At 33.9% G+C, this 27,092-nt stretch overlaps 1 protein-coding gene and 1 long non-coding RNA gene across 2 annotated transcripts; both read left to right on the top strand.

Moving 5' to 3' along the window:
- Window positions 1-5,209: 5,209 nt before the first annotated feature.
- Window positions 5,210-25,632, top strand: LOC139504094 (protocadherin alpha-1-like). The gene is made up of 10 exons (XM_071294154.1): window positions 5,210-5,222; window positions 6,011-6,089; window positions 7,003-7,169; window positions 8,933-9,103; window positions 9,499-9,620; window positions 10,030-10,201; window positions 20,725-20,918; window positions 21,789-22,594; window positions 23,873-23,946; window positions 25,324-25,632. Exons 1-10 carry the CDS (start codon window positions 5,210-5,212, stop codon window positions 25,536-25,538), a joined length of 2,013 nt encoding a protein of 670 aa, XP_071150255.1. The 3' UTR covers window positions 25,539-25,632.
- LOC139502791 (uncharacterized) lies at window positions 12,258-16,277 on the top strand. The gene is made up of 3 exons (XR_011658939.1): window positions 12,258-12,413; window positions 14,588-14,722; window positions 16,184-16,277. It is a non-coding gene; the product is annotated as an uncharacterized lncRNA (long non-coding RNA).
- Window positions 25,633-27,092: the final 1,460 nt, after the last annotated feature.

Here is a 27,092-nt window from a genome sequence, read left to right on the forward strand (position 1 = left end):
CGAACAGCAAACTATAAAGGGCCCCAAAATTACTACTGTAAAACCAGTCAAACGGGAAAACCAACGGTCTAATCTATATAAACGAGAAGCGTGGTTGAGAAAATGGACAAGAACTACATACATGTACAGACAAACAAAACCTGGAGATATATAATATATTTTATGTGAAAATGACAATAAGAATAATGGTCGTGGTTTGAACGCAGTCAGGTCGTAAGAAGAGCGTGACGAGGACGGCAATGGCGTACTAGAATCGTACTATGTACTATGGTCTTGCACAGCGTGGTGAAAACATGGTATAGTCGTAGCGGAAGAGTAGTTGGGTCGCGGTGAGAACGTGATGGTTCTAGTGAGGTCGTAATAACGTAGCTGTGAGATCGTAGTGCAGTCTCTCCGAATAGAATCACGCTTTCGCTACGATGGTACAGCCAGCGACCTTTACGATCTTACTGCGACCTTATTTTGCTCTCACTACGCTTTTACTACAACCTGATTTCGCCAAGACCGCACCACGACTGTTTTGAACATGTTCAAAGTTGGCCACGCTCATCACGATGTTGAAGACCCCACTACGAACGTGATACGACCTTACTGTAATCTACACGATCGTACTACGATAATCAAAATTTGCATTTTTTTCACAGATCGTAGTGCGATCGTAGCCTAGTGGGACTGCGGTATTAAACGTCACTTATGGCTATTGCGTGGTGGTCAGTTCTTTTTTTTTGTGTGAAGATACAGGAAAAGTGCGCGGAGACAACCCCTGATCTCTGACAGAAATACCCGGGTACTCGAAGGTATCAAAATTGAGTCATTTAAAGCGCCTTTACTATGTGCGAAGTTTAAACTTAAAACTTCAGTGTTGACAGGCCAATGCTACAGTAGTTGGAATACTTAGATCACTCTGCTACCAAGGTCCCTTAAAAGGTGCCAGCAATATAACTACATCTCTGATGTCTTACTAAAAGAGTGATATCAAGACGCTGTCAACTTGAAACAAATTGAAAGTATCAGAAATATAACATAATTATTATAATAAATCATATATATAAATTGGAAGATATGGTATGATTGCCAATGAGACAATTTTCAACCAGACACGAAATGACACAGAAGTCAGCAACTAGTTCCCTGTTATAGTCTATAACTGGCTATCAGTAAATCAGGTAAACTGAGATCAAGGTCCCTGATTTCGAATAAACAATAATTTAATACCGTCTATTGTAGTTTCCGATGGAATTTTATACAAATATATCATGCTTACAGGGGGTATTTGCCAAAAATACCGGTTGAGAGGTACAAATTTCCAGAGCCGTTAGGTTGTAGTAAAAGCGTAGTGAGAGCGTACTGAGGTCGCAGTAAGATCGCAAAGGTCGATGTATCATCGTAGCGAAAGCGTGATTCTATTCGGTGAGACTGCACTACGATCTTACAGCGACGTTATTACGACCTCACTATGACCATCACATTAACACCGCTCTGGAAATGTGTACCTCTCAACCGGTATTTTTGGCAAATACCCCTTGTAAGCATGATATAATTGTTTAATTCCACAGAATGTTTCACCTCAGAAAGTTTATTATAATCAGGTATCATATGAAATTTCGACTTGAATGTATAATTTTTGTATACACTGTAGCTGTGCTCTTTGCGCAGACAAACAAAACCTGGAGATATATAATATATTTTATGTGAAAATGACAATAAGAATGATGGTCGTGGTATGAACGCAGTCAGGTCGTAAGCAGCGCGTGATGAGGACGGCAATGGCGTACAAGAATCGTACTATGGTCTTGAATGGTTACAGCGTGGTGTAAACGTGGTATAGTCGTAGTAGAAGCGTAGTTGGGTCGCGGTGTTACGAGACTCGTGTTGACTCGATATAATTTAGCTAAGTCTTGTTGTATTCTGATCTTTAGTCGGATTTTTTTTCTCTTTGATATATTCCTCTTTCCATTCTCAATTTTATTTTTATTTCTATGATTTTTTAATTTAGGTTACACACAGTGTACAAGTACTGATTATGCGGGTGTTGGTGACCCTGCAAGTAGGACACAAAAATACAATGACAAGATTGGTATGTTAAGTTTCAACTAAATGGTGAAAGCTTTAAATTTGTGGTATACAGATGATGCTCCCGGTTGCATGTAATGTTATAAAGGGGCATAACTGTATACTAGTACTTTTTGTAAGTGAGGACATCTGAATTAGAACTTGATCTGTGTTTTATGTTTGATCATGTTCTGTATTACTATAGTACAAATTGTGTGTCAAAAAATTGGCTGAGGCAACTACCTACAGTATGAGAATGGACACTGATATTGGGACGTACGAACAAACAGGCGAACAAGGGTTAAACGTAATGTATCCTCCGCTGCAGTACCGGTGGAACATAACAAGGGCTCACCAAAGATAATAGATATGTAATCTTGTACACCGGGTGTGTATTTTGTCAACAAAAACTCATCCTTGACGCTTGAATAAAAAAAACTGAAAGGTTAAATACAGTAGGAAGCTGACGATCATTGTACCAAAAATTCCATACAAGCGGGAGGTTCAATCTACCATTATTTTCTTATCCTGTACCAAGTCAGGAATATTGCAGTTGTTACCAAAAAGTCCGTTTCTGTGTATGTTTATTTGCATTTTTAAGTGTTTAGGCACCTCAGAGGTTCTGTAATGTCGTTGATTTTCTCGTATAGATGACGTGTTTCTCTCAGTTTTTATTTGTTACCCAGTTTTGTTTTCTCTCATGCAATCGATTTATGACTTTTGAACAGCAGTTTGTTATTTATAAAACACGGATAAGTGGTGCATATGGTGAAACTACACGTACATGTAAGAAACAAAAAAAAAAAACATAATTCAACGTTATCACTTCATATACATTTTTTTTGTACATTGTAGCAGAAAAAAGGGTTGGGAACGATGCATATTAAATCCATCATGTACATGTATACCAGGCATAAAATTTTGACACACTCGCGTTTTGTCTACAAAAAGAACTAATCGACTAGCTCGAATAAAAAAACAGTAAAAAAGGCTAAAAAAGCATGAATATGAAGAGCACTGAAGACACAAGACACACATATATGTGTGTCCGTGTTATTTGTATGACGATATTCATTTCTTCTACCAGGACTGACAATGGAACTAAGATTCAATAATAAAGAATTGAGATATGCCCAAATGTGTATGCAAATTTGCATTTCTGTAACATTCATACTACACAAAAAAATAATAATTAGAATGAAACGAACAGATGAAAGTCTATTTTGTGTCTAACACTTTCTATTTCTGCTTCAATCTAATTAAAATATAGTTCTCTGAATTTGTTATACATGTACCCATATGTATTTACGAGCACGTTTTTAGAGGTCTGAATTTCAATTTTTTAAAGCTTTTATACGTTTTATTCTAACTCTTCTATAACGTTGAAAGGCTGGGGCTATGTGATACGTCTGCCAGATTTTGTATTTCCTTGTTGTGGAGTTGTTGAAAACTGGGAAGTTTTCGTCGAAGATGCGGGTGATCTGCAGATGCAAGTATGGCGTACTTCCGGTTCACAAGAACAGCTAATTGGAGAGAATGTGCTAGCTGCTACAATAGGTATGTATTATTCACGTATAATACGGTATCTGGAATACACTAGTTCTTGATATAATGGTTATCAAAAGCGTTAACAAAGTTTAAAAAAAAATATACATATATCGCCCAGAAAGAAAATATGTCATCATTTTTCGTGGAATATGTAAATCTTGGTAAATAAGCTCTTTCAATCGGTTGAGCTACTAGTGATTGCTTAATAGGACATTGGATTAATTTCAATATAGGCTTATAGCATTTAATGAATAAAAACTTCAAACTTTAAAAATAAGATAATTTAAAACTTACGTTTCTATTTTGACATCATATTTGCATACATTCGTGTACATATAATTATAGACATTCAATTCGCGTGTAATGCTGATTCAAATGGTAATTTGGTCAGATGGAGGGAGAACTTCGTGTTTAAATTCATTATCAATTGTCTATTCATCTGTATTATGTTTTAGTTTGCAATAACCATCTTTTAGTGAGGACATGTATTTTGGCATTTTTAACATCAGCATTGTTTTACGTTTTCAAGACTCGCAAATTTAGTTTTAAGATGTTTTATTTCAATTTGTAAGAAAAGATTTGCAGCAACATGTACATGCAGTTGATAACTTTACAAAATTTGTATCTGCATGTCTAGTCGTTTCAGCTTTTTTCATGGTTCAGTCTTATATGATGTTCAAAATAACAGCTGTATGAAGACTGTAATATTTTTTAATACAGGAACATGTGTTTGCTCAACATCAGCCGAGTGTAGATTATGTAGGTTAAATGCAATTCCAAATATATTTTCATTGCTTCTTAGTACATACTATAATATACATTGTATGTTAGAAATTAGAATACGTCGAGATCTTTGCATATTTATTTTTATTGTAAGATGAAAGTAACTCCCGTGTAAAAAAAAAAGATTCGAACATTCATTTTGACTATGTTGGATAGCTGTCTCATTGACATTCATTTCACATCTCTACATTTTATGCAAAGATTCGAGTTCTCCGCTAGCTTAATGCGTATTCCATAATACTATCTTATCAAAAGAAATGTGTTAAAATCAAAAGGATTTTCCTATAACGATGTGTCTCGAAAAATTCACTGCTGTGCCTATACAGTAGAACAAATCCAAGGTAACAAAAACACACTGCACAGATTGGTCGGCTGCAATTTCATAGGCGGATCCAGGGAAGGGGGGGGGGGGGGGGGCGCCCCTTACGTGAAAAAAAAATCGATTGATTATTGATTATATATGGAATCACTGAAGCGTGACTGGAGCGCCCCTCCACCCTTACAAAAAGTTCTGGATCCGCCACTGATTATTTGCTTAAAAAAATAATACATATCAATTAGTGGAATTAGACGGTTTTCTGGAATACCATTAAAATTCAATTAACTAATGCAATTGACAATTTAGTGGTATACATTTTAGAACATTCATTTGGAAAATATTACAAAGTGGATTCAACCTTATCTGCTTACAGTGACACACCTGCAGTAGTTTATCCTTCCTTATGTACATGTACAAAGAATTTAAATATACCATTGAAACTTCACCCTTTGATTAAAAATCACCGAATTTGCGATGCAAATTTCAAATTTCCGAAACTGATTCACCATGTATGTCACTGGTTAATTGTTTCGCGGCAGCAGTAGTTCAACCATGTCAAATATGAATTCGTAGGAATAAGTTACATTGAAGTAACGTGTGATTTTTAGTTAGCTGATGGACTTTCAATGGTTCAAAACTACTGCTTGTATAGAATTTAGAAATATGCCAAAATATAGTGTTGTTTGTTCAACTTTCTGCGTTTTAAATTGTTCTAACCATGCATGTATGTTGTATCGTAGCAGTTGCTTTTATTGTTTCCTCTGTTTTGTCGGATTATTGAAAGAAGCATTACCAGTATATTAACTGTATGATGGACTGTTCGTAAACTAAATGTATCGAAATATTATTCAATTTACACCAATGATGATTATGTATTCATTCTTTATTATACAAAACAATTACTTCATCTTTGTTGCAAAATATCCAAGCAATATCATTAATTAGGAAGAACTGTTTGAGGTTTTCAGCTACGATAGAATTGAGAATGTAAAAGGGGAATGTGTGAAAGAGACAGCAACCCGAGCACACTTCAAACAATAGTCGAAAGCCACCAATGGGGTTTCAATACAGCGAAAAATGTACATTTGATACTTAATATGCAGGGGCGGATCCAGGATTTTGGAAAGGGGGGCGAAGTTTTGAAAAATTTTTGGGACCTTTTTGGGGCTAAAAACATAAAATAAGTGTAATATGCACTTTTTAAACGGTTACTGGCGTGGGGCATGTATATTTTGTAATTTTTGTAAAGTGTAAGGGTTCATATAAGGATACCTACATCTAATGTAATTATATTGATATAATTAACAGGTTCTACTGCCAACGAATTATTGTTCAATATTGCTGTTCCAGAACAAATAACTGTAGTACCAGGAGATGCTATTGGTTGGTATGTAACGAAACTTAATGATGTTCACTTCTCTTTTTGAAATTAATAGGCTTTTAAAAAGACTTTAATAAATTGGAAGAAAAAAGAGGTACTTAAAAAGCATGAAAATGAAAGGTCCGTTGCCTTGTTCTTGAATTATTATTAATTGAAAAATTGGCGGGAAATCATTATCTCTTAAATTTTCAAACATATTTTACATTGGCACTTTTTCTTTTAAAAACTTTTAGATTTTTGCATCGTATTTTGCATCGGTTATAATAATTTTTAACCGCCTGTCTGTCCGTCCGTCAGTATACCAGTCCTGTTCTGGTAATCGCAACTACCCTCAAACCACATAACAAATGTTCATGATTCTTTATAGACAATAAGGACATACTAAGCAGATGTACATGTACATATCTACAGAAAATTATGATTCAATTTATAGTAATGCCCAATTGCATTTATGTGGGGAAATGGGGTATGTGAGCTCACAAAGGTTATTTGATTAAATATAATTTGCGCTGTGTCTTGAAAGATGTGATCAGTTTATTATGATGTTTAATATATACATTAAGCTACAAATGTTAGGCAGTTGAATTAAAAAAAATAAGAAAAAGTTATGCAATAAAGTATAGCATTTAGAGAAGTTGTACGTGATAACAAACACACTACTTGTAATATGTGATCACAGCGCACGTCCTTCTATGGGCATCAGAAGTAAATTAACTATGCATTGTTGGTTTTGAAAAGCATTTTCTGTCTATATTAGAGGTGAGTCTAGGGGCGGGATGTCCCCCTTATGGAACTACATTTATGCTTAATCCAGACATATCAACTCCAAACTTTGAATAGTTTAGGTTCCCCGTCCCCTTTTCCTTTCTTAAAAATCCTGGATCCGCATTTATATATATTTAATATATGTTCTCACCAGGCAGACAGCAGGAGTAGAAGTGTTAACATATGAAGACACAGAAACACCAGATGAAATGATTTGGCACGATGAATCCATGCCTGATGTTCCAGTTCCTGGGAAACATATGTTCCCTAAAAATTCTTTGAGAAAAAGAATGTACGCTGTCAAGGCTTATCTATCAGCAGGTAATGTAAAGAGGAAAACACATCTTTTAATTACGATTGAAATATGAACTGATTAAAATCACTACAACATTGTAATCATGTATTAGCTGCTGTAGATGTAGTAATATAATGCTTTAGAGTCTGTCAGACTCCGCCTGCATGAGAACAGTATATTTACTGGCATCTATGTATATATACAATGGCAAACTGTATCTGTACCATTAGTTAGTCTTAACACAGAAGTTTTAGGCTTTAGTTATATCTAAAAATACAAGTACATGAATATAAAATTATGATAATGGAGAATTTAGAAATCCGGATCAGGCACAGATTCAGGCGGGGGCTTGGTGGGCATGCACCCATTGCCCTAAAATTTGTAAAGCATTGGTTGTCCTCAGCTTAGTATTAAAAGAATATTTGGATAATTTTACCTCATGAAAAAGTTGCGCCCCTGCAGCCGTCGGCTATAAGTTGTGTAACTGCTTCGGTCTCACGAAATGTAATAAATTTAAAGTAATTTTGATTTGAAACAGTATTCAATTTGGGTTATCTCCCTTTAAACATAAAAAACACAACTGAAAAATTGTAAAACAGAAAAAAAAATCCGGGTAGAATTACATGCATCTAATGCTACGCAGCATGTCAGACAAGAACAAAAAACACATATCACTGAAAGATGCATATGCTTGTATGGCCGACCATACGGCATGGATTATTCTCATTGTTGAAGGTCGCACTGTTGCCTATAATTGCTCACATCCATGTCAATTTGAACTTCGATCGGTGGATAGTTCTCTCATTGGCAAATCACATCTCCTTATTTTTATATTAAACATACTTGACGTTAAATGGAATATTTTGATTTGTCAAAGTGGGAGAGACTTTTTACTCTACCCCTATCCAAATTGCCATGACTTCGCCTTCGTGCCGACGATTGGTCGCTTGACTTTATTGCCGGCTAACCATTGTACACTTAAATCAAATATGAATTGTTGTTGTACATGAAATGATTAGATTATTACTTTCAATTCAAAATATAACGATAACAGAATATTTAGTATACGTTAAAAATCACACAGCTGAGAGTGTGATAAAGCAGATTGTTACCAATGAAAAAAAAAACCGTGTCAACGTTGACTTCGCCTCGGATTGCAATGGTTTTATTTTTTTTGCCGGCTAACTATTGTACATTTAATCAAATATGAATTGTTATGTACATGACATGATATATTGTTATTTTCAATTCAAAATACAACGATAACAGAATATTTAGTATAAATTAAAAATCACATAGCTGAGAGTGTGTTAAAGCAAATTGTTACCCATGAAAAAAACTTGACTTTAGAGGAGGATTTAGGGGGGGGGGCAGGGGGCCCCCTTTTTTGGAAAACATTTGGTTGCTTATATAGGGAATCACTGAAGCGTGACTGGAGCGGGCCCCTCTTAGGTCAGTCAGTGGGCTCCCACTTATGAAAATTTCTGGATCCGCCACTGGACTTCGCCTCGAATGACAATGATCTCTCCGGTTGACAATCTGATCTGTCACCCTTACAGCTACGTGGTTGTGATATTCATATAATAATGCAATAAAACATTTACAAATATATCGTGAAGATGCAGATGCATTGATGTCATTGATACATGTATGTAAACTATATTATATTTGCTTTAGCCGTTTTGTTCTAATTAATCAATTCATATATATTATATATATTTACAGGTACATGTAAGATCTAAATATGCTTGTAAATTTGAAGTACTAAATGTATTTGAACAAATTTCAGGAACACCTCCGCAGTTCACTAATCTGCCAGCATCACTCTCAATCACAGACGCGGTCTTTCCTGGAGCTACCGTGTTCGTCCCAACAGTGTCTGATGTTAATGTTGGTGATACGCATAATTACACGCATGCCGGAAGTTTGTCGACTTACTTTTCCATCGATCCAACATCAGGTAAAAAAACCAATTCAAAACACATAAGTGTGTGAAATAGTTGGATAAGAAAATTACTGAATGAATACATTGATGAAACAAAAGGACGCTTTTATTTTAAGTCAGTTGGCTATTAGAGCTTATTGTGTTATTTCTTTACTATTCGACCCTCTGGTCGTCTGTCCAATTTTAGTCGTTTCATCCTATTTTGTACATCATTGCGATGTCTCTGTTTTATGTCTTGTTTTTCTATTTGTTATCCTCTTTTTATAAATTTTAATCACAACATGTGTCATGAAAATAAATGCGTAAAGAAAGTTACTTGATGACGCCTGTAAAAATGATTTAATCAATTGCCATTAAAATTGATTGTTCTTCTTAAAAAAATAGTCTGGGTAATTTCATTCTTTTTAAAGGTGTCGTGAAAGTGGCGAAGGCGTTGGTACCAGCAACTTTTAATATATATATGGTTGTAACTGATGTATGTGGACTGGAAGATATACAACAATTAACTGTAACAGTAATAGGCCCTAACCATGTAAGTAATATAATAATTAATAAATCTCCCTCCTCCCCCCCCCCCCCAAAAAAAAAATATAAATCATTATTGTAGTTTAGTTACTGCGAATAATTTGACGATTAATAGCCTTCAGGTAAAAATGAACTCACAAAAACTTACAAAAAGAAAGTTTGTGCGAAACATAACAAAGCGAGACCAAATAAGAATTTTAAGACTTACATGTAGTCGGTGAATTTACGTATTCTGACTGCTAAATGGCTAAAGAACGTACTACTACCTATCGAGGGAATAGCATCAACACATTTATCCTTTTGTTGAATATTACATTGACAGTTCTTACTAAGATTGAAAAATAAACAATATTATGCATGCTAACATATTGAATCCTTGTTAATTGACAGTAATTTACAATTTTTATTTCTAATAGGCTCCAACACTTGAAAACATGCCAGGCATAGCCCACGTGGTGGAGGATGCGGTTATAGAAACACTAGTATATAATCTGACCGTTACTGATAGCGATCCTATCACTTGTTCAATTACTGATACAGTTCCAAGCAATGCACCCTTTCTATTCAAGATACATGGTACAGCGTCAGGTAGGACACTGCTGGAATCAAAATGTTTATTTGCTATCCCCTTTTTTAAATGAAGAAATGACGAAATAGCAAAATACATTCTTCAAACTTATCTATGTTCGAAAATTTGTTTACATGTAAAACAAAGGCATTTTTGTTTTATTACTGAAATTTCGAATGCAAATTGGGAATGTGTCAACGAGACAACAACCCGACCAAAGGCCAGAAAACAGTCATTGGCCACCAATTGGTCTTTAACACAGTGATAAATCCCTCACATGGAGGCGGGTGTAAGCTGTTCCCTAACAAAAGTGTGTACCAGTTCAGTTAAAATGGACGTCACGTCACATTAAACTCCGAAACATATAAATAAACTAAGATTTAAAAAACAAACAAGACTAACAAAGGCAAGAGGCTCATTGATTAAAACAGGCGCAAACACGGGTACATTTACGTATAATTCACATCTAACTCCAGTTGATATTATAGAAGTCGTAATTTGCCATGTCTACTCGAAACACAACATTTCGAGAGGAAGAAGTTATACGTTGATTAAGGGTGATTAAAAAAACGGACGGGATATAGGTTTTAATTAGGTCTCTAATTCCAAAGATACTGATTAATATAATCACTGAGGGAATGTTTCGTATGAAATTGAACCATTTACACCAGAATTGTGTGAAGCAGATTCTGCTTACCTTTCCGGAGCACCTGAGATCACCCCTAGTTTTTGGTGGGGTTCGAGTTGTTTTCTTTAGTTTTCTATGTTATTTCATGTGTATTATTGATTGTCTTTTTTGTCTTTTAATTTTTAGCTATGGCGTTGTCAGTTTATTTTCGATTTATGAGTTTGACTGTCCCTCTGGTATCTTTCGTCCCTTTTTTACCCTATGTTTGTTCTCATGTGGAAATGTTTTAATGTGGATGTTTCAAAAATTTCCTGAAATTGATAAAAGATAAGAAGGAGACAGAAGATAACAAAAGGAAAATAGAAGAAAACCCGACAACGACATTACGGCAAACGACGGGATAAAACCAAACACCGTATGTACATGAACATCTAAAGACTATAAAAGAAAGTACCGATTAACATGTGACAACAACCGCATTGCTCGTTTCAGATACACATTCAATGATGAATATCATCTGGTTAATATGTAAACATAGAGAAGTCTATTTTCGTCTGTGACACAAAGATTTAACCCATTTAGAAAAACCAAATCTGATCATGTTGATGGCGTTCCGTATATTCTGGAAGGTTATAACAGGGTAACAACAAGAAGTTTTGTTTTTCTAGGGAGGGAGACTTGTATCGGGTATTTTTGTTATGTTATATAAAATGGCTGTTATCTTGAATTTACTGCACTTGCTTTATTTGAAATCATATGTTTATAGTGGTAATAAACTCAACAACCCAGTACACTTATGGTAAGTGATTCCAAGCTTCAATAACTGCTTTATAAGCGTGGATTCTAAACTATTGCAATAATCATGTGTGGATTTCTACAGAGTTTTGTCTTTATACACATGTTGCACAATTGCACTGACTAATAATGCCTGTTTGACTTCATATACGACACTAATGTATTTTCTATCTTATGTATTGTTTACATCAATTTATTCACCAATCCTATATTTTCATTGATTGATCAAATATATATCATCGTAGTTCAATTGTTAGTGTGTGGATCTTTCTCTCAAGTTTTTTTTTATGAAAAAAAAATCTGTTACTTTGCATTTTGAATCTTTACAATGCTCCTTCTTGCGAGTATTTTGTCTTACGTACATGAATTTTTCTTATTTCAAATACATGAACATTTTCCGAAGATGTCCCACGTTCCACAAAAATAAAAGATAATATAAAATCATAGCTATGCATGTATGCATGTAAATACTCTGCTCATAATGGAATATAATCAATAAGCATAATTTATTCTTTTAAACCACTAAATACAGATAATTTTAATTTGCAATCCAAGTAAAGTAGCAGCACATATGGAATGAATATGATCAAGATTAAACAATAATTAAATATTATTACATGCTGTTATGATAACTTTGAATTGTTTTACAGAATATGGCATTTACCTGCAAGGTGGAGCCAATCTCTCATACAGTTTACAAAACTCGTACGAATTGAACATCACGTGTGACGACAGTACGTTATGGTCTTGGGGCGTAGTTTATGTTTATGTACAACCAAACAGTCCTCCAGTATTTACTAACTTACCAGGTAACGTTAGGTAGTAACAATTTAACTTCAAGAGGTGGGGATAGGTTTTTAGCTCACCGGGCCCGAAGCTCCAAGTGAGCTATTCTCATCACTTGGCATCCGCCGTCATCGTCATTAACTTTTTACATTTTGAACATCTCCATTGAAGGGAATAGAGCCAAACATGACATGAATGTTCCTTATGATGTGCTGACCAAATGTTATAACTTTCACGCTGATCCATCATCCAAACTTAAGATGGCCGCCAGCGGCGGACTTAGTTTAACATAGGACCCTATGGGAAATACATACAAATGTCTTCGTTTAGAGAACCACTGAAGGGAATAAAACCAATCATAGCATGCATGTTCCTTGTGAGGTGCTTACTAAGTGCTGTTACTTTGAAGCCGATCCATCATCCAAGATGACTGCCAGTGGTGGACTAAGTATCTAAATAGAACCCTACGGAAAATGCATACAAATGTCTTCTTTTAGAGATCCACAAAATGGAATGAAACAAAACATTGCATGAATGTTCCTTATGACGTGCTGACCAAGTGTTGTTACTTATAAGCCGATCCATCATCCAAAATGGCCACAAGAGGGGACTTAGTATTACATAGGACCCTATGTGAAATGCATACAAATGTCTTCTTTTAAAGAACCAATGAATGGAATTCAGTTTAACATGGGACGAATGTTCCTTATGAGGTGCTTACCAAGTGTTGTTACTTTGACACTAATCCATCTTCCAAGATTGCTGCCAGTGTGGACTTAGTTCAACATAGGACCCTATGGGAAATAAATACAAATGTCTTCTTCTTTTAGAGAACCACGGAATGGAAGGGATGCAACCAATCATAACATAAATGTTCTTTTAGTTTCTTGTGTACAATTTGGAAATTAGTATGGCGTTCATTATCACTGAACTAGTATATATTTGTTTAGGGGCCAGCTGAAGGACGCCTCCGGGTGCGGGAGTTTCTCGCTACATTGAAGACCTGTTGGTGACCTTCTGCTGTTGTTTTTTTTTATGGTTGGGTTGTTGTCTCTTTGGCACATTCCCCATTTCCATTCTCAATGTTCTTTACAAGGTGTTTACCAAGTGTTGTTACTATGATGCTGATTTAGCATTCAAGATTGCCGCCCGGGGGATACTTAGTTGAACATTGTAACCTATAGGAAATACATACAAATGTCTTCTTGTCAGAACCACTGAATGGAATGAAACCAAACATGTCATAAATGTTTCTCATGAGATGCTGATGAAGTGTTGCTATTTTCTTGTTCATTTACTGTTCAAGATGGCAACAAGGATTATATTTTTATTAAATTACGGGGCCAATATACTTCGTCCCTCTTTTAAACCAAATTTTGCCTCAATCATTATTTGGGTATCTGTTATGATCTTTATCTATTTTTACATGATTTTCAAAACCAAAGAAGAGTCAGTTGAGCGATACAGACGCTTGAGAGCATCTAGTTTTTGTCCTAGTCAGAACCTTTTTTTAATTTTTCGATGCTTTCAACCAGTTTTGTTTTCTTCAAAATTCAACACTATAAGGCAGAAGGAAAATATGGATTCAGAATATTTTTTTATTTATTCATCTGCTTGATCACAATTTTTGTTTTCATTAAATATAGGATCAGAATATTTTGTTAGGAAAAATACACACCCTTTCTTTCGAGTTAAATTGTCGTTCCATTAAAAGGTGCAATTTTTTCTATGATATAAATATCGTAGACTAAGTCTAGTTCATAAGGAAGTATTCTGATGTTGTTAGCTGTTTTCCAGGGCAATGTATTTTAACTAAGTTTCCTCGTTGATTTTAGAAAGATGTAAGACCAGAAAATCTTTGACGACAAGATAAGACTCACTGAACATATGTTTCAAATGGCAAGACACAATGCAAGAATTCCTTTAATGTGCACGTGATCATAGTCTGGCTTGTTAATTCATTATCATTTTTTTTCTTAATTCTGAATTTAAGTCATCATGTGTTAGTAAAACAAAACATAAATACACGATGAGATGCTTTAATGTGGAATTTTAAAGTAGCTCTGATCGTTAATAACAGTTTACATGAACAACTCGCGTATTGTGTACGTACAAAAATGATATTATTGAATATTATTTTCTTGAAGTTAAATTTCTTCACAAACATGAGAATAATTATTATATTCCTCCTTTGTAGGAAATACAACAGTATCTGCCCTCCTAGCTACAGGAACACCGTTCTTCGACGTGGTTGCTTCAGATGCAGAGGATACGTATTTGATATATACAATGACTTGTGGATCATCATCATGCCCATTTTCTATTTCAAGCGGTGAGATTATTTTGTTAAACAACTAAAATTGTACAAATATCACTACATCAATTAATATAAAATATATTTATTATATATAATGAATACACATACGATATATGTGTCAGCTGAAGTTGGAGTTTAACTAGAGTTGAACATAAAACTGGAATATACATCAACCATATAATAAAATTATGAAAATAGTATGATATAATTTAGATTTCAACAACGCACTTTTCTTGATAAACTTTTATCAATCGTATGATCAAAACGTAATCATGTTATAACCATTGATGTATACATGTACAAAATGAATCCAAAATATTTGGAGAATTATACGACCAAAAAGGGCAAATAAATAAAAGTCAAATTCAAAGACCTATGGTCAACGCTGTCTGATGGAGATGATATCTTATTTCTTAATTATTTCTTAATTTTTCAATGCTCAAAAGACTTAACAAAGGTTTTGTTATAAGTCATGACGGTACTGACGCACTGCCTTTTCCCTTTAACTTACTTAAGGTGGTACCCAACACTTTCACTAAAATTAATTTGGCTCGTTTAATTTTCATAAAATTTTGTCAAAGTATTTACTTTGACCCTTTAACAAAAATATAAAAATTTCAAAAATTTTGAACCAAGCGTTTTGTCAGAAAAATTACACTGGTTATATATAGCAGTTTGACCAACACCAATTTTGATCATTGAGAAGCTTAATATTCCTTTTACAACACAACGTAATTAAAACGTTTAGCCGACTTTACAGAGTTATCTCCCTGTAGTGTTAGGTACCACCTTAAGGTGAAAGTAGAAGTGTAGTAAACACCATCAATATTGCAAGAAAACAAACAAATAAAAAGACGATATGTGGGCAACATATTGTCCTAGATATAGGAAATGTCCTGTACCCCAAGTCCTTGTAAAGTGTGACCATTACAATTACCTTCGGTAACTTGTCCACATTTCTGATATACAAATTTGTGTTACTTTCCAAAGTGTCAATATAGAGTTGTAAGGTTATAATTAAATGAGAGACAACACTAATTTACCGATTTTCAAAACTCGTAAAGTCGTCTTAACGTACAATTTAAGATAAAATAGTAAACATGAGGGTAAACGTCTCATTCAATTTTAAGGAAGACAATCTCTACCATAATCAATTTTGTTCAGCCAATTAGTAGTTTCTGTACATTTATAAAAAGTGTTTTTTCATGTGTAATAAGTATTCTTAGTTCCCACTTGTTTTAACCATGTGTTTTGACTTGGGTTGTAAGATTTATTAAAATGTTCTGTGTTTTTCCGTACAATTTTAATGCTTGGCGAAGGCGAAACTGTTAGTTTTTATGAGAAAAAAAACCAGTTAAGGCCACGAAGTTTTATTATTGTAATATTAAATGATGAGATTAAAGTCTATTGTAAAGTCTTATATACAGAACACTATAAGGTATGCTCTGAGGTTTTCCTTTATTTATTTTATCATAGGAGGTAAGGTGTTTTCCACATCATCTTTACTTGATTCAGAGTTTCTTGTATATGACATTAAAGTATATGTAACAGACGGGAAACACAACGTTGGACCTCAACTTTTAAGCATACAAATAAAAGGTATGGAAAATTTAAAGATTAAAAGTCAAGTGATGGAAGACACATCATATTATATGTTAATTATATACTACACAATCTGACGTATTACGGCGTATACATTTTGAACTGTAGTACCATTGAAAATTACATGGTCTAGTATGTTAAACATTTAACTTATTAAGTAGTATTTCAAAGCATACAGAAATAGGCTATTGCGAAATATGCTCAAAATTTGACTTACATCTAGAAATTCACAATGTTGGTCGGTTGAAAACAAATCATTACGACGAAATAGTGAAGTTCCATTGATATGTAGCAAAATTCCAGCTGCGCCTGCATATAAAGTGTATATCTCCCAATTGATATGATATGCTGGGGTTTGTATTCCCTATCCTGGTTACTTTGATTGAGGGTTGCTGCTCACAATGAAGCTACTAAACAAAAATGTCGAAGTGATCAAGTTCAAATGATCTCTTCGTAAATTATACGAACACCATCACGAGTTGGATGACTGTTATTAAGTATTCATGTCATAAATGGCAACGGGAATATCTTCCAATTCGCCGTTTCAGAATGTAATGCATTTTGTCATATTTTTAAAAACGTTCACCAGAACGTTGTGATTGGTTTAAAATGTTCTAAACAATGAAAATCCATCCAATGACGTGACGTTCTTTTCATTTTGGTGTACGAACAATGAGATTACCCTCCGTCCTTTAGATTCTGAAAAAACAAGATGTTGTATCTTCAATCCCTTAAAAATTCTAATTTTACGGATACCATCACCAGTTGGTAGACCTAATAATTATTTGTTTCATAAATGACAACGGATATGTTTTAATTGTTGTGACTTCAGATAGAGTCCCATTTTCTCTGAAATCATCTATCGAATTTGGCTTAACACCGTGTTTGTACTTACACGAGCAATACTAAGGGTGCCACAATTGAGGAGGATTTGCTTACCATTCTGGAGCAGTCCCAGTTTTTGGTGGATTCGTGATGTTCAGTCATCGGTTTTTGATTGGTGTGTGTTTTGGCCTGTGGTGTTTCTGATATTACTTTTCTATTTAGCCATGGTGTTGTCCGTTTACTGTCAATTATGAGTTTCAAAGCAACTTTGGTATCCTTTGCCTTCCTTTTAATAAATATAAAATCTTGTTTTATCTCATGTACTTAAGATGGGGATCGCACAGATCTACCTTTATGGAATGCTAAAGATAATTTTTCTATTTTAACAATATAAACATAAAACAATGTTTGAATATGTCCATTTACTAAGACATTTATTGTTCAATATTGTCTGAAGTTTCCAAGAATATGCATGGTGTATTCTTCATTTTTATCTATAAGTTACACTTTATCAATGTTTGTAATAAACATCGGTAAGTTATTTGTACTAGTAGGCAACATCAATCTTGTTTCAATACAGATCCTACATTTTTGTATGTCCACACGTTACCTTTATACGGTTCTGAAAACGATCTTATCTGGATTTTGTTTAACGTCTATTTTCTATCAATTTATCCCTTCTTGTAATAAAGCACGCATTCAATAGTTTTGAGGCACAATTTTTTCCTGGTTAATATAAACGTTATCATAGCAGATTGTAGAACAGAGTATTCTCAGATCCTTTTTAGCGAAGAAAGAACACATGATTTCTATTTATATCACACTGCAGTGGCATAGGTTTTTAAAATTGCACTTTAAAAACAAATATTTTGCTTAGTACGTAGAGAGTAACTTGTTTTGATTTTAATTTATCCACATTCAGAATAAACGTTTGTTTGGTATAGAAATGTTTGGTGTGCAAATTTATTGGATGTGTCAGTATTGTTTTTTCGTCATTTTTCCATCCAAACGGACGGCACTTCGCATGGGTCTAACTGTCGGACATCATGCAACTACATACAACCACATGCAACCACATCTTTCACTTATTCACGCTTAAGATTCTTAGATTCTCTTAAATTCAGTAATCTTTGTTTTTCATACTTCATTCAATTTGAATATGTGAAAGACTTTATTATATTATAGTTCGTTTCTGTGTGTGTTACATTTTAACGTTGTGTTTCCGTTGTGTCGTTTGTTTTCTCTTATTTTTGAGTGTGAATTCACATTACTATAAAACGTGTCACGGTACTTATCTATCCCAAAGTCATGTATTTGGTTTTGATGTTATATTTGTTATTCTCAGGATTTTTTCTAATGCTTAGTCCGTTTCTGTGTGTGTTACATTTTAATGTTGTGTCGTTGTTCTCCTCTTATATTTAATGCGTTTCCCTTAGTTTTAGTTTGTTACCCCGATTTTGTTTTTGTCCATGGATTTATGAGTTTTGAACAGCGGTATACTACTGTTGCCTTTATTTAATTCAGCATATACTGAACCAAATGTAATTGTGGACTGAGATCGAGTATTATTAAAGATAATACTATTGTACTGTCTTGTTACACAGTATCGCACATCTCGCGAAAAGACGTATAAACCTGATATTTTTGATGCGTTTTTTTTTTATAAAACATGACTGATATTTTTCGGTCAATTTAACAACTGAAAGTTAATATAAGTAATCGTTCATTTGTTTGATTGAATAGCTTGTAGCAAATTTATATACCGATTGAAATTGAACACTCAGTAGTGTATGTCACTGCTCAAGGCAAGCAGAAGTTACTAATGATTAAACTTGTTTCAAAGGAACGATGTTGTAGGACATAAACTATTTTGTTCTTGTATTCGTCAGAAGTTTGCACGGAAAACATGATAAAAGTATAATGAATACACAAATAAATTAAAAAATTTAGAATGTAACGTTTATTTCATTAGATCACAGAAAAGTTGTAACGCTATGTCCTCCACATAATCTAATTTTAATATGCTGGTATTCCAAGGAATATTGCACAATTGCTTGTTTGCAAATTTAACTGTCCAATGTGAAGGCTGTGACGATAGTCGATGGTAATCCATAGACGAATTCAAGATGTAAAAAAGAAGCTGGTTTTGTATTCCCGAGTAGGGTAGTAGGAATCGGTCATCATGTACTCTTGTTTCTAATGCAACACCGCTAAGTATTAAGAATGGTGGTATTGCAACAATATGGTGTACTATATGATTGAGCATGATGGTTTTCACTCTTCCAGCGTTCTTGTTATTTGACTCATGGCAGAACGTTTAGCATCTGGGTTTTACCACTGATAGTTTTGTAGTCGCCATTTGCAACACTTGCTTCTCTTCCCTGTAACATTTTTAAATTTCTGCTGTTGTTTTTTTTTTAATCATTTGGTCCCAACTCCCAACTGATACAAGCATACTCCATAAAGGGTTCACTTGTGTGGTATAACATTGTTCCTGAGTGTGATTTGGACAGTAAATAACTAATGATGTATGCCTACATGGTTACTATACGCATGTAATAAGTTGTGGCCGATGTTAAGGTAGTTTGAGTTCTTTATTACTTCTATTGCAGGAGATATTTGTCTGCCAATTACTGGAGTAAGATTGTATCTACCTCTTTTCATATCTTTCTCTTTAGTAAGCAATCATCTGCGAATATCCTATGTAAGTTAAGAGGCAATTCGTTCTTACTGTTTTACATGGTACTTTCTAATTTCTTCAGTTTGAACAATATTAATCAAACCAAACCATTTACTTAGGTAAAAATGAATACATTCCATCATCGGTATGTGTATCACCTTTTCCCTTCATTTATTTAAATGTAAAAACGTGTATTTCAGATCGGAATAATCCTCCTGTAATTAACAATCTGCCAAGTTCACTTTTACTTCCGGAAGACACGTCACCAATGACATCGATTTTCAGTTTCATGGTTACAGACAGTGACGTCATCGATAGTTTGAGTTGTTTAATTGACGTACAACCAACCAGTGGTTATTCCCTGTTCACTTTCAATTCCACATGTGAGTTTAATTTAGATTGACGTTTTACTCGTATAAATATATTTAGGATATTTGCTACTCTGTTTCAAAATAACAAACTTTTTAACAAAACCTGTTCTAAAATGATAGTAGATAAATAAAGAAACTAAAAATGTTTTGAATGGCAATACATGGATAAAACCAGAGAATTCCGAAAATCTGGAAAATTTCAAAACAAGAAATTATTATACTTTAACATGTGAGCGACAGATGAAATCGACCTTAGGTAGAACTCTCGTAAATTATGAACAACATGTATTTAAATAATTTATAAAAAAATATTTTCGACTCGTTAAGTTCTTACATAAATGTTCCCAGATCTCGAAAGAGATGTTATGTCTCACAAATAAGATTGACTACAATAATTAAAAAAAAATACAATAATATAGCAAATAGTTATTAAAGGTACCAGGATTTTAATTTAGTACGCCAGACGCGCAATTTAGTGTTCATACAGCTGAAATCTAAACCATATATCATTACGGCGTAATGCATATTTATTATTTCAGCATTAACACTTTACATCAAACATGGTGCAATATTGGATTATGAGTTGTTAAATGACAAAACATATAACATCACATTCACAGTATCTGATAACACTGATACCGTCTATGGGTCGGTTGTAATCACAATTCAGGATGTCAACGATGCTCCTGTATTTCAAGCGTCGGCGCTATATCTATGGGTAAATGAATCACAGGTAAGTCACTTAACTCACAAAAAAATAATTTCAAATATAAACTATACTATATAGTTAAACTGTTTTAGAAATACACCTAATCGCTATTTATTCCATTCCGGATAAGTTCTAAAATAACCCAACTTTTTCATCCAGTTGACGCTATCTTGGACCCTGTTTAAACAATGCACCATGCACGATACGTTTTAATGAGCTGTTAAAACTACCGTAAATACTTCAAACAAAATATTTTTTTACTTCAATTTTAATTTCGAAAGGTGGATCATACTCTATCAATGTTTCTTAATGGTCGCTTTCTTAAGTTTTTCCTCCCACAGCTCACTACTGATGACCTCTATTTTCGGCGGCATGACCCAAACAGGAAGTTGTGTAAATGACTGTTTTTCCCGGATTGGACTAAGTAGCGATAAGGTGTATTGAAATATGGGATTACTTATATGAAATACCAAAAATAACAATATAAGAGTAATTACCATTAGAAGAAATAAAAGACACTTTTCAACAGAAAAAAAACACAGACAAATGTAAAATGATTGAAGTATCACGTTATATGGTAACGTAACTGTATACAACAAAATTAACGTTAAAAAAAATACTGAAAATCCCTACGCAAATGGCAAAATAAAAAGCTCAAACATATCATTCGAATGGATAATAACTGATATATTCCTGGCTTACTAAGGACAAGCTACAATTCTATAAACGATTTAGTTGGTTATCTATTTATATTTAGTATTTATCAAATAGCAGAATAAAAGATTATAGTGCAACTTGCATCAAGAATAACATTAATGGTAATGTTTAGAATATTCTTAAGAAAGTATGCTCGCTTTTTACTAATTTTAACACGCTATGTTTGTTTTTACTAAGGCGCACACAATAATTGGACAGCTGCCACCATATGTAGACCAGGACATTGGCGATAGCATATTGTATCGAATGACCAATGGAAGCGGAGTAGGATATGTTTCAGTGAATGAGTCAACTGGAATTCTTTCCTTTCATTTAGATTATGATTCCGACCAATCGAGTATGCCATCTGAAATCAATATAAATATAGATATTGAAGACAATGGCGGCTTAACCGACACGTGTTTTGTAACTATATACATACACGATATAAATGACAACGCCCCAGTGTTCAGTAGTACTGCATATGTGTTTACAGTTGATTCGAATACGCCTTTCGGTTCTTCGATTGGGAGTACAGTTGCAACAGACATTGATGAAGGAAGTAACTCAATGATTTCGTATCGAGTAGATCCGACCTCATCACTAAATAGTTCTTTTATTGTCTCTAACGATGGATTAATTGTATCACTGACCTCGTTTTCAACTTTGCCTGCCAATTCTATCCTAACTTTTAAAGTCATTGCTGAGGATGACGGTTTACCGAGCCTCTCAGCAGAAGTAACGGTCACAGTTATTGTAGCAAGTCCAAATACATCACAGCCAATATCACAGCAAACAAATGTTTCCTACCAAAACAATTTGATAGCTAGTGCAACTGAAACAGGGAATCCTCAAAACTTTACAAATACAACCGAATGGACCATTCTTGTTGTTGTTTCTGTTGTTGGTGCAGTGTTGTTATTGATTTTAATTGCTTGTCAATTTCATCAGTGTCGGAGTCGGTCTAATGACCAAAAATACCAGGAAATCCCGCAAAAACAACAGTAAGTTTCAGTACAATAATTCATCATGCAGTACATTGACCTATAATGGTTTACTTTTTTTTTTAAATTGTTATTTGGATGGAGAGTTGTCTCATTGTCTCACACCACATCTTCCTATATCAATATAAGATAAAACTAAATCAAATTACTATTTTGTTCATTGTGTATTAAGATGAAAAAAATATACATTTATCATTTACAACTTGTTCACCAGACAACTCTAATGAAAAATGTTGTATACGTATTATTGCTATTTTACGAAATGTTCATTTGATCTAACTGACTGATAGTTTTCTTTCTCAGTGGAGTCTAATGATATGAAAACTATCGCTAAGGACGCACGTGCCCGTTGTCATGAAATTAACATCGTCGTCATAGGTAAAATAGCGATTAACAGATTATCATTGGTCATCTCAACTCGATTGCTTTTCTCGCTTTCGCCGTCCCGTCTCAAGCGAGAAAATCAATCTCGTTGAGATGATCAACGAAAATCAATAAATTCTAAAAATTAACTAGTGTGATACGGCGCGTATACTAATCCTTTCTAACAACTGTTTAATTTGAAGCTGCCTGTACTTTTGTATCCCCCACTGAGCCGCATTAATTTTTCAGTCTTTGCATCCGTTTGTTTGTTCGTTCGTTCGTCTGTCTGTCCCGCTTCAAATTAAAGTTTTTGGTCTATGTAGTTTTTGATCAAATTAAAGTCCAATCAACTTGAAACTTAGTACAAGTGTTCCCTATGATATGTTCTTTCTAACTTAAAGGTCAAATTATAGTGCTGACCCCTATTTCATGGTCTCCTGAACATAGAAAATTAAAGTACGAATGTGGCATCCGTGTACTATGAACAAATTCTTGTTCCAATTTATAAATCTTTGATTCCTTCTCCGGCTATTGTATTGCATTTTAGTTTTGATTAACTCTACAACCTTTTTTCTAATAGGTTTTGAATATTTAAATATTTTAAGGTGAGGCTTAACTGAAGAGATATTGCTTTTCACAATGTTAATCTTGTGCAGTAACATTGTTATCATTAATGTTATGGTAATGTTCCTCCGATTTATCTATTTTTACATTTCCCAAAACGCAGGGGGATGTTAATAATAATCACGGTTGAGTATTATACACTCTGTTTATGTTGATGTGTTTCTCACGGTTTTCTGTTTGAAACCCGGATTTATTACTCTCAATCGATTTATGACTTTTGAAAATCAGTATACATGCACTACTGTTGCCTTTTTCAACTTGTAAAACATAAGATTGTACTATTTATTTCAGAACACCAAAACCACTTCCAAAGTTACACAGGGTGAAATCATCTTCAATGAGAGACAACGATTTTTGGAATCAAGGTAAATTAAGAACAGAATCTATAAGGTGTGTTCAATATGGTAGTATAGCCAACAGGAGTGTTAACGATGACGTATACATAGCGTCGGTTTCAATGCAAGCTGATGGAAATCACTAGACTTTTCTCCTATACTTGAAATATTGAACACTTAAATATATTATTGACAGAAAATTTATATATGAGGTCATTATTATATCCGTTTTTTTTTTAATAAATAATAAAGTAGAAGCGATATATGTAAAAGGGGCATTGAAAAATTTTATAAATAGGAATATATGGTATGAGTGCCAAAAAAGACAACTCTCCCTCCAAGTTACAATGTGTAAATAAATTATAGGAATTAAAGGGCTAAAGTAATGCCTTCAACTTCATTAGAATGAAACAAACTAACAACAACATAGCAAAACAAACGCCAAATAATAGTAAACAAAACACAGAACCATTAAAACCCAAATTGAGAATTGGCAACTAACACTATAAATTATACCACCAACCAGTCGTAGAGAATCCATAATTTACATAATAATATTGGTCGCTTACAAAATATGTATGGCAAACCGAACACAGCCAGTAGTTTTCAAGTAACGAAACAATGAATTGTGATCTCGATAGTATTCACATAAATGAGAATATCGACAAACAAATAGAGACTTTGGAGAAATCAAAGAATGGTGAGAAAAAAAAACTCAAAATAACGATAATTGAATAACGGGGTGCTAAATTATAAGGAATATTATATCGTATTGGATAGTGGATAAAGAAATATAGAGAAAAATTTCAAACAATTTAGAGAATATAGATGTGAATACCAAATAGGATTAGTATTTGTTATTCGTTGATTATCTTCTCTTTTAGGACAGCAATATTGATTAGAAAATGTTATTCCTCTTTTTTCTTAACTTTTTCCCATGGTTTTACTCTAGACGTTACTTCTATTAAAAGGGACATCTGTGGCCGAGTGGTCTATGTAGTTACCACTGTAATCACTAGTCAGTCACCTGAACCCCGCTCGTGCACTCAACTCCAATCTTAATAAACTAGGATTGTCAGTTTCCTATCGAAGGTCGATGGTTTTCATGGCTACCTCCGCCAATAAAAACTGACCGCCACGAAATAGTCTAAAAAGCGGTGATTCAAAGAGGCATTAAAAACACAAAAAAATAAAAATAAATGAATAAACCCCCATTTAAGAAATACCATTATTTTATGTACATCGTCTGACATTGTGAAGGCCGGACATTTTTGTATTGACGGTGAAAATGCCTTATAAATAAAATGGGAGTCATTGTTACAAGAAACTCAGATTTTGAAGTTTTAAATTACGTAAGACACTTTCTTATTCAATTAAAATGTTACATCACTTTTTTTCATCATGCAGGTGCTGAAGGAAATGAACATCCACCAGTCAGAAGAGCAATGTCACAAAAGATGTTATCACTAACTGCTATCAGTAATGGACACTCACGAGTGTCTAATTTGAGGACGGTTACGGAAGACTACGATAATATGCCACGGATCATAAAGACAACTGGAGTGCGCGAAAGTCCAGGATTTAGAGGCCTTGCTTCAGATCGGACGAGTCTTCGCTTTTAATGGTCTACAAAAAATGCAATCTATCAAAATTAAATGACAATATATAATGAAACAATAGATCTTAAAGTCCTTCCACTGTCTATGAATACCTCATAATGGATTGAAAAGAGCACATTTAGTTTGTTATTGTACATGTTGTAGGAAGTAGATCTATAAGCTAAAACGACTATTCTACATTAGTAGGGTGCCCAGTATCGAAAAAGACGTCTAGTTAACGAGTTTAAGTTAACGGAGAACATACGGCTAAATTTAGATGCAAACTGTTGAAAAATCATTATATTTTCCAATCATGAATGTCGTCGTATGCTGCCGTGGTCACGTTTTTCAAAATTTCGTTGTTTCTTATGGTACCCAAAGATACTGTACTGTACAGGTCATCTTCAACACAAAAAATAAAATTATTCCTCTTTGTTTTATTTGTTCAAATTGTACTTATCATTTAGCTTAAATATCAAATTATTCATATAAAGAAAGCTAAAAAATATTTATATAATTTAAGTATAAGTATTTCATGATTTTAGTAGGTCTATTTTTATAGCTGAAATTAACAACATTTTTAACGAAAGCAATTTTATTACGTGTTACTTTCACGGGATTTTTACTCTGATTACATCAATAAGACATGGTTCATATGTGTGCCAAATATATTTCGTGTAATGTTAATCGGTGAAAAGAAAATAGCAATTAAAAACACAAATTTAGTGATAATTTTTTCTTGATTCAAACACGCCTTTTCTCGTGCCGTTTATCGTTTTGTAGCTTACACTATTAGGTCATTAACTAGGACAATTGTCACTAACTTCATTTCTTTTTTTTTTGCTTGTTGTATGGCCAATTTGTTTGTTTTTGATAGTCCAGTTTGTTTGAAGATCGTTGTTTTGTAACTTGAAATATCATTTTGTTGGTTTTTATAACTTTAATTGTTTTCTTTTAATTGATAGTTGTGTTATAATTGTAATATACAAAACAAATCCTTCGGTCACGTTTCGGACACGGAATATGGCACACATTCACAGTCCTGTTACCTAAACTATGCTAATCAAACCCTAAGCTAAGTAGGACTGAAATACAATGGGATAAATGTGTTATAACTTATATGTCATGGTTCTTCTACTGAATTGCCTATTAATATGCGAGGAATTGACACTAAAGCTTTATCGAGGCTATGGGAGGACGGAAAGATCATGTATATTTTAGTATATTGCACGATGCTTCAGACCTAGACTATCTTCGTACTGATGATTACAAAATGTTGTACCATCATTCTTGCTATAAATCTTACACTAGCAGACACAACTGCAGTTATTTTAAAGCTTAATCAAGTTCTTGTTCGTCTGTAAAGTGTTCCAGGGCATATATAGAAGGTCGTCAAATTCCTGACTGTATAAAATTTCTTTTGGTCAGTGAGAACCAGCAGGCCTTAATCAGATTTCTTGGTGAATTGATTGTTCGGCATCATTGTATATCAACAGTTACTATAACACATGAAGAAGTCATATTCTATTTAACACTTCCAAGGACCCTAAATCAGCTCAGACGGAGTATTCAGGTTTG

The sequence above is a fragment of the Mytilus edulis genome, chromosome 14 (assembly GCF_963676685.1).
Source record: "Mytilus edulis chromosome 14, xbMytEdul2.2, whole genome shotgun sequence".
NCBI classification, from domain to species: Eukaryota; Metazoa; Mollusca; class Bivalvia; order Mytilida; family Mytilidae; genus Mytilus; species Mytilus edulis.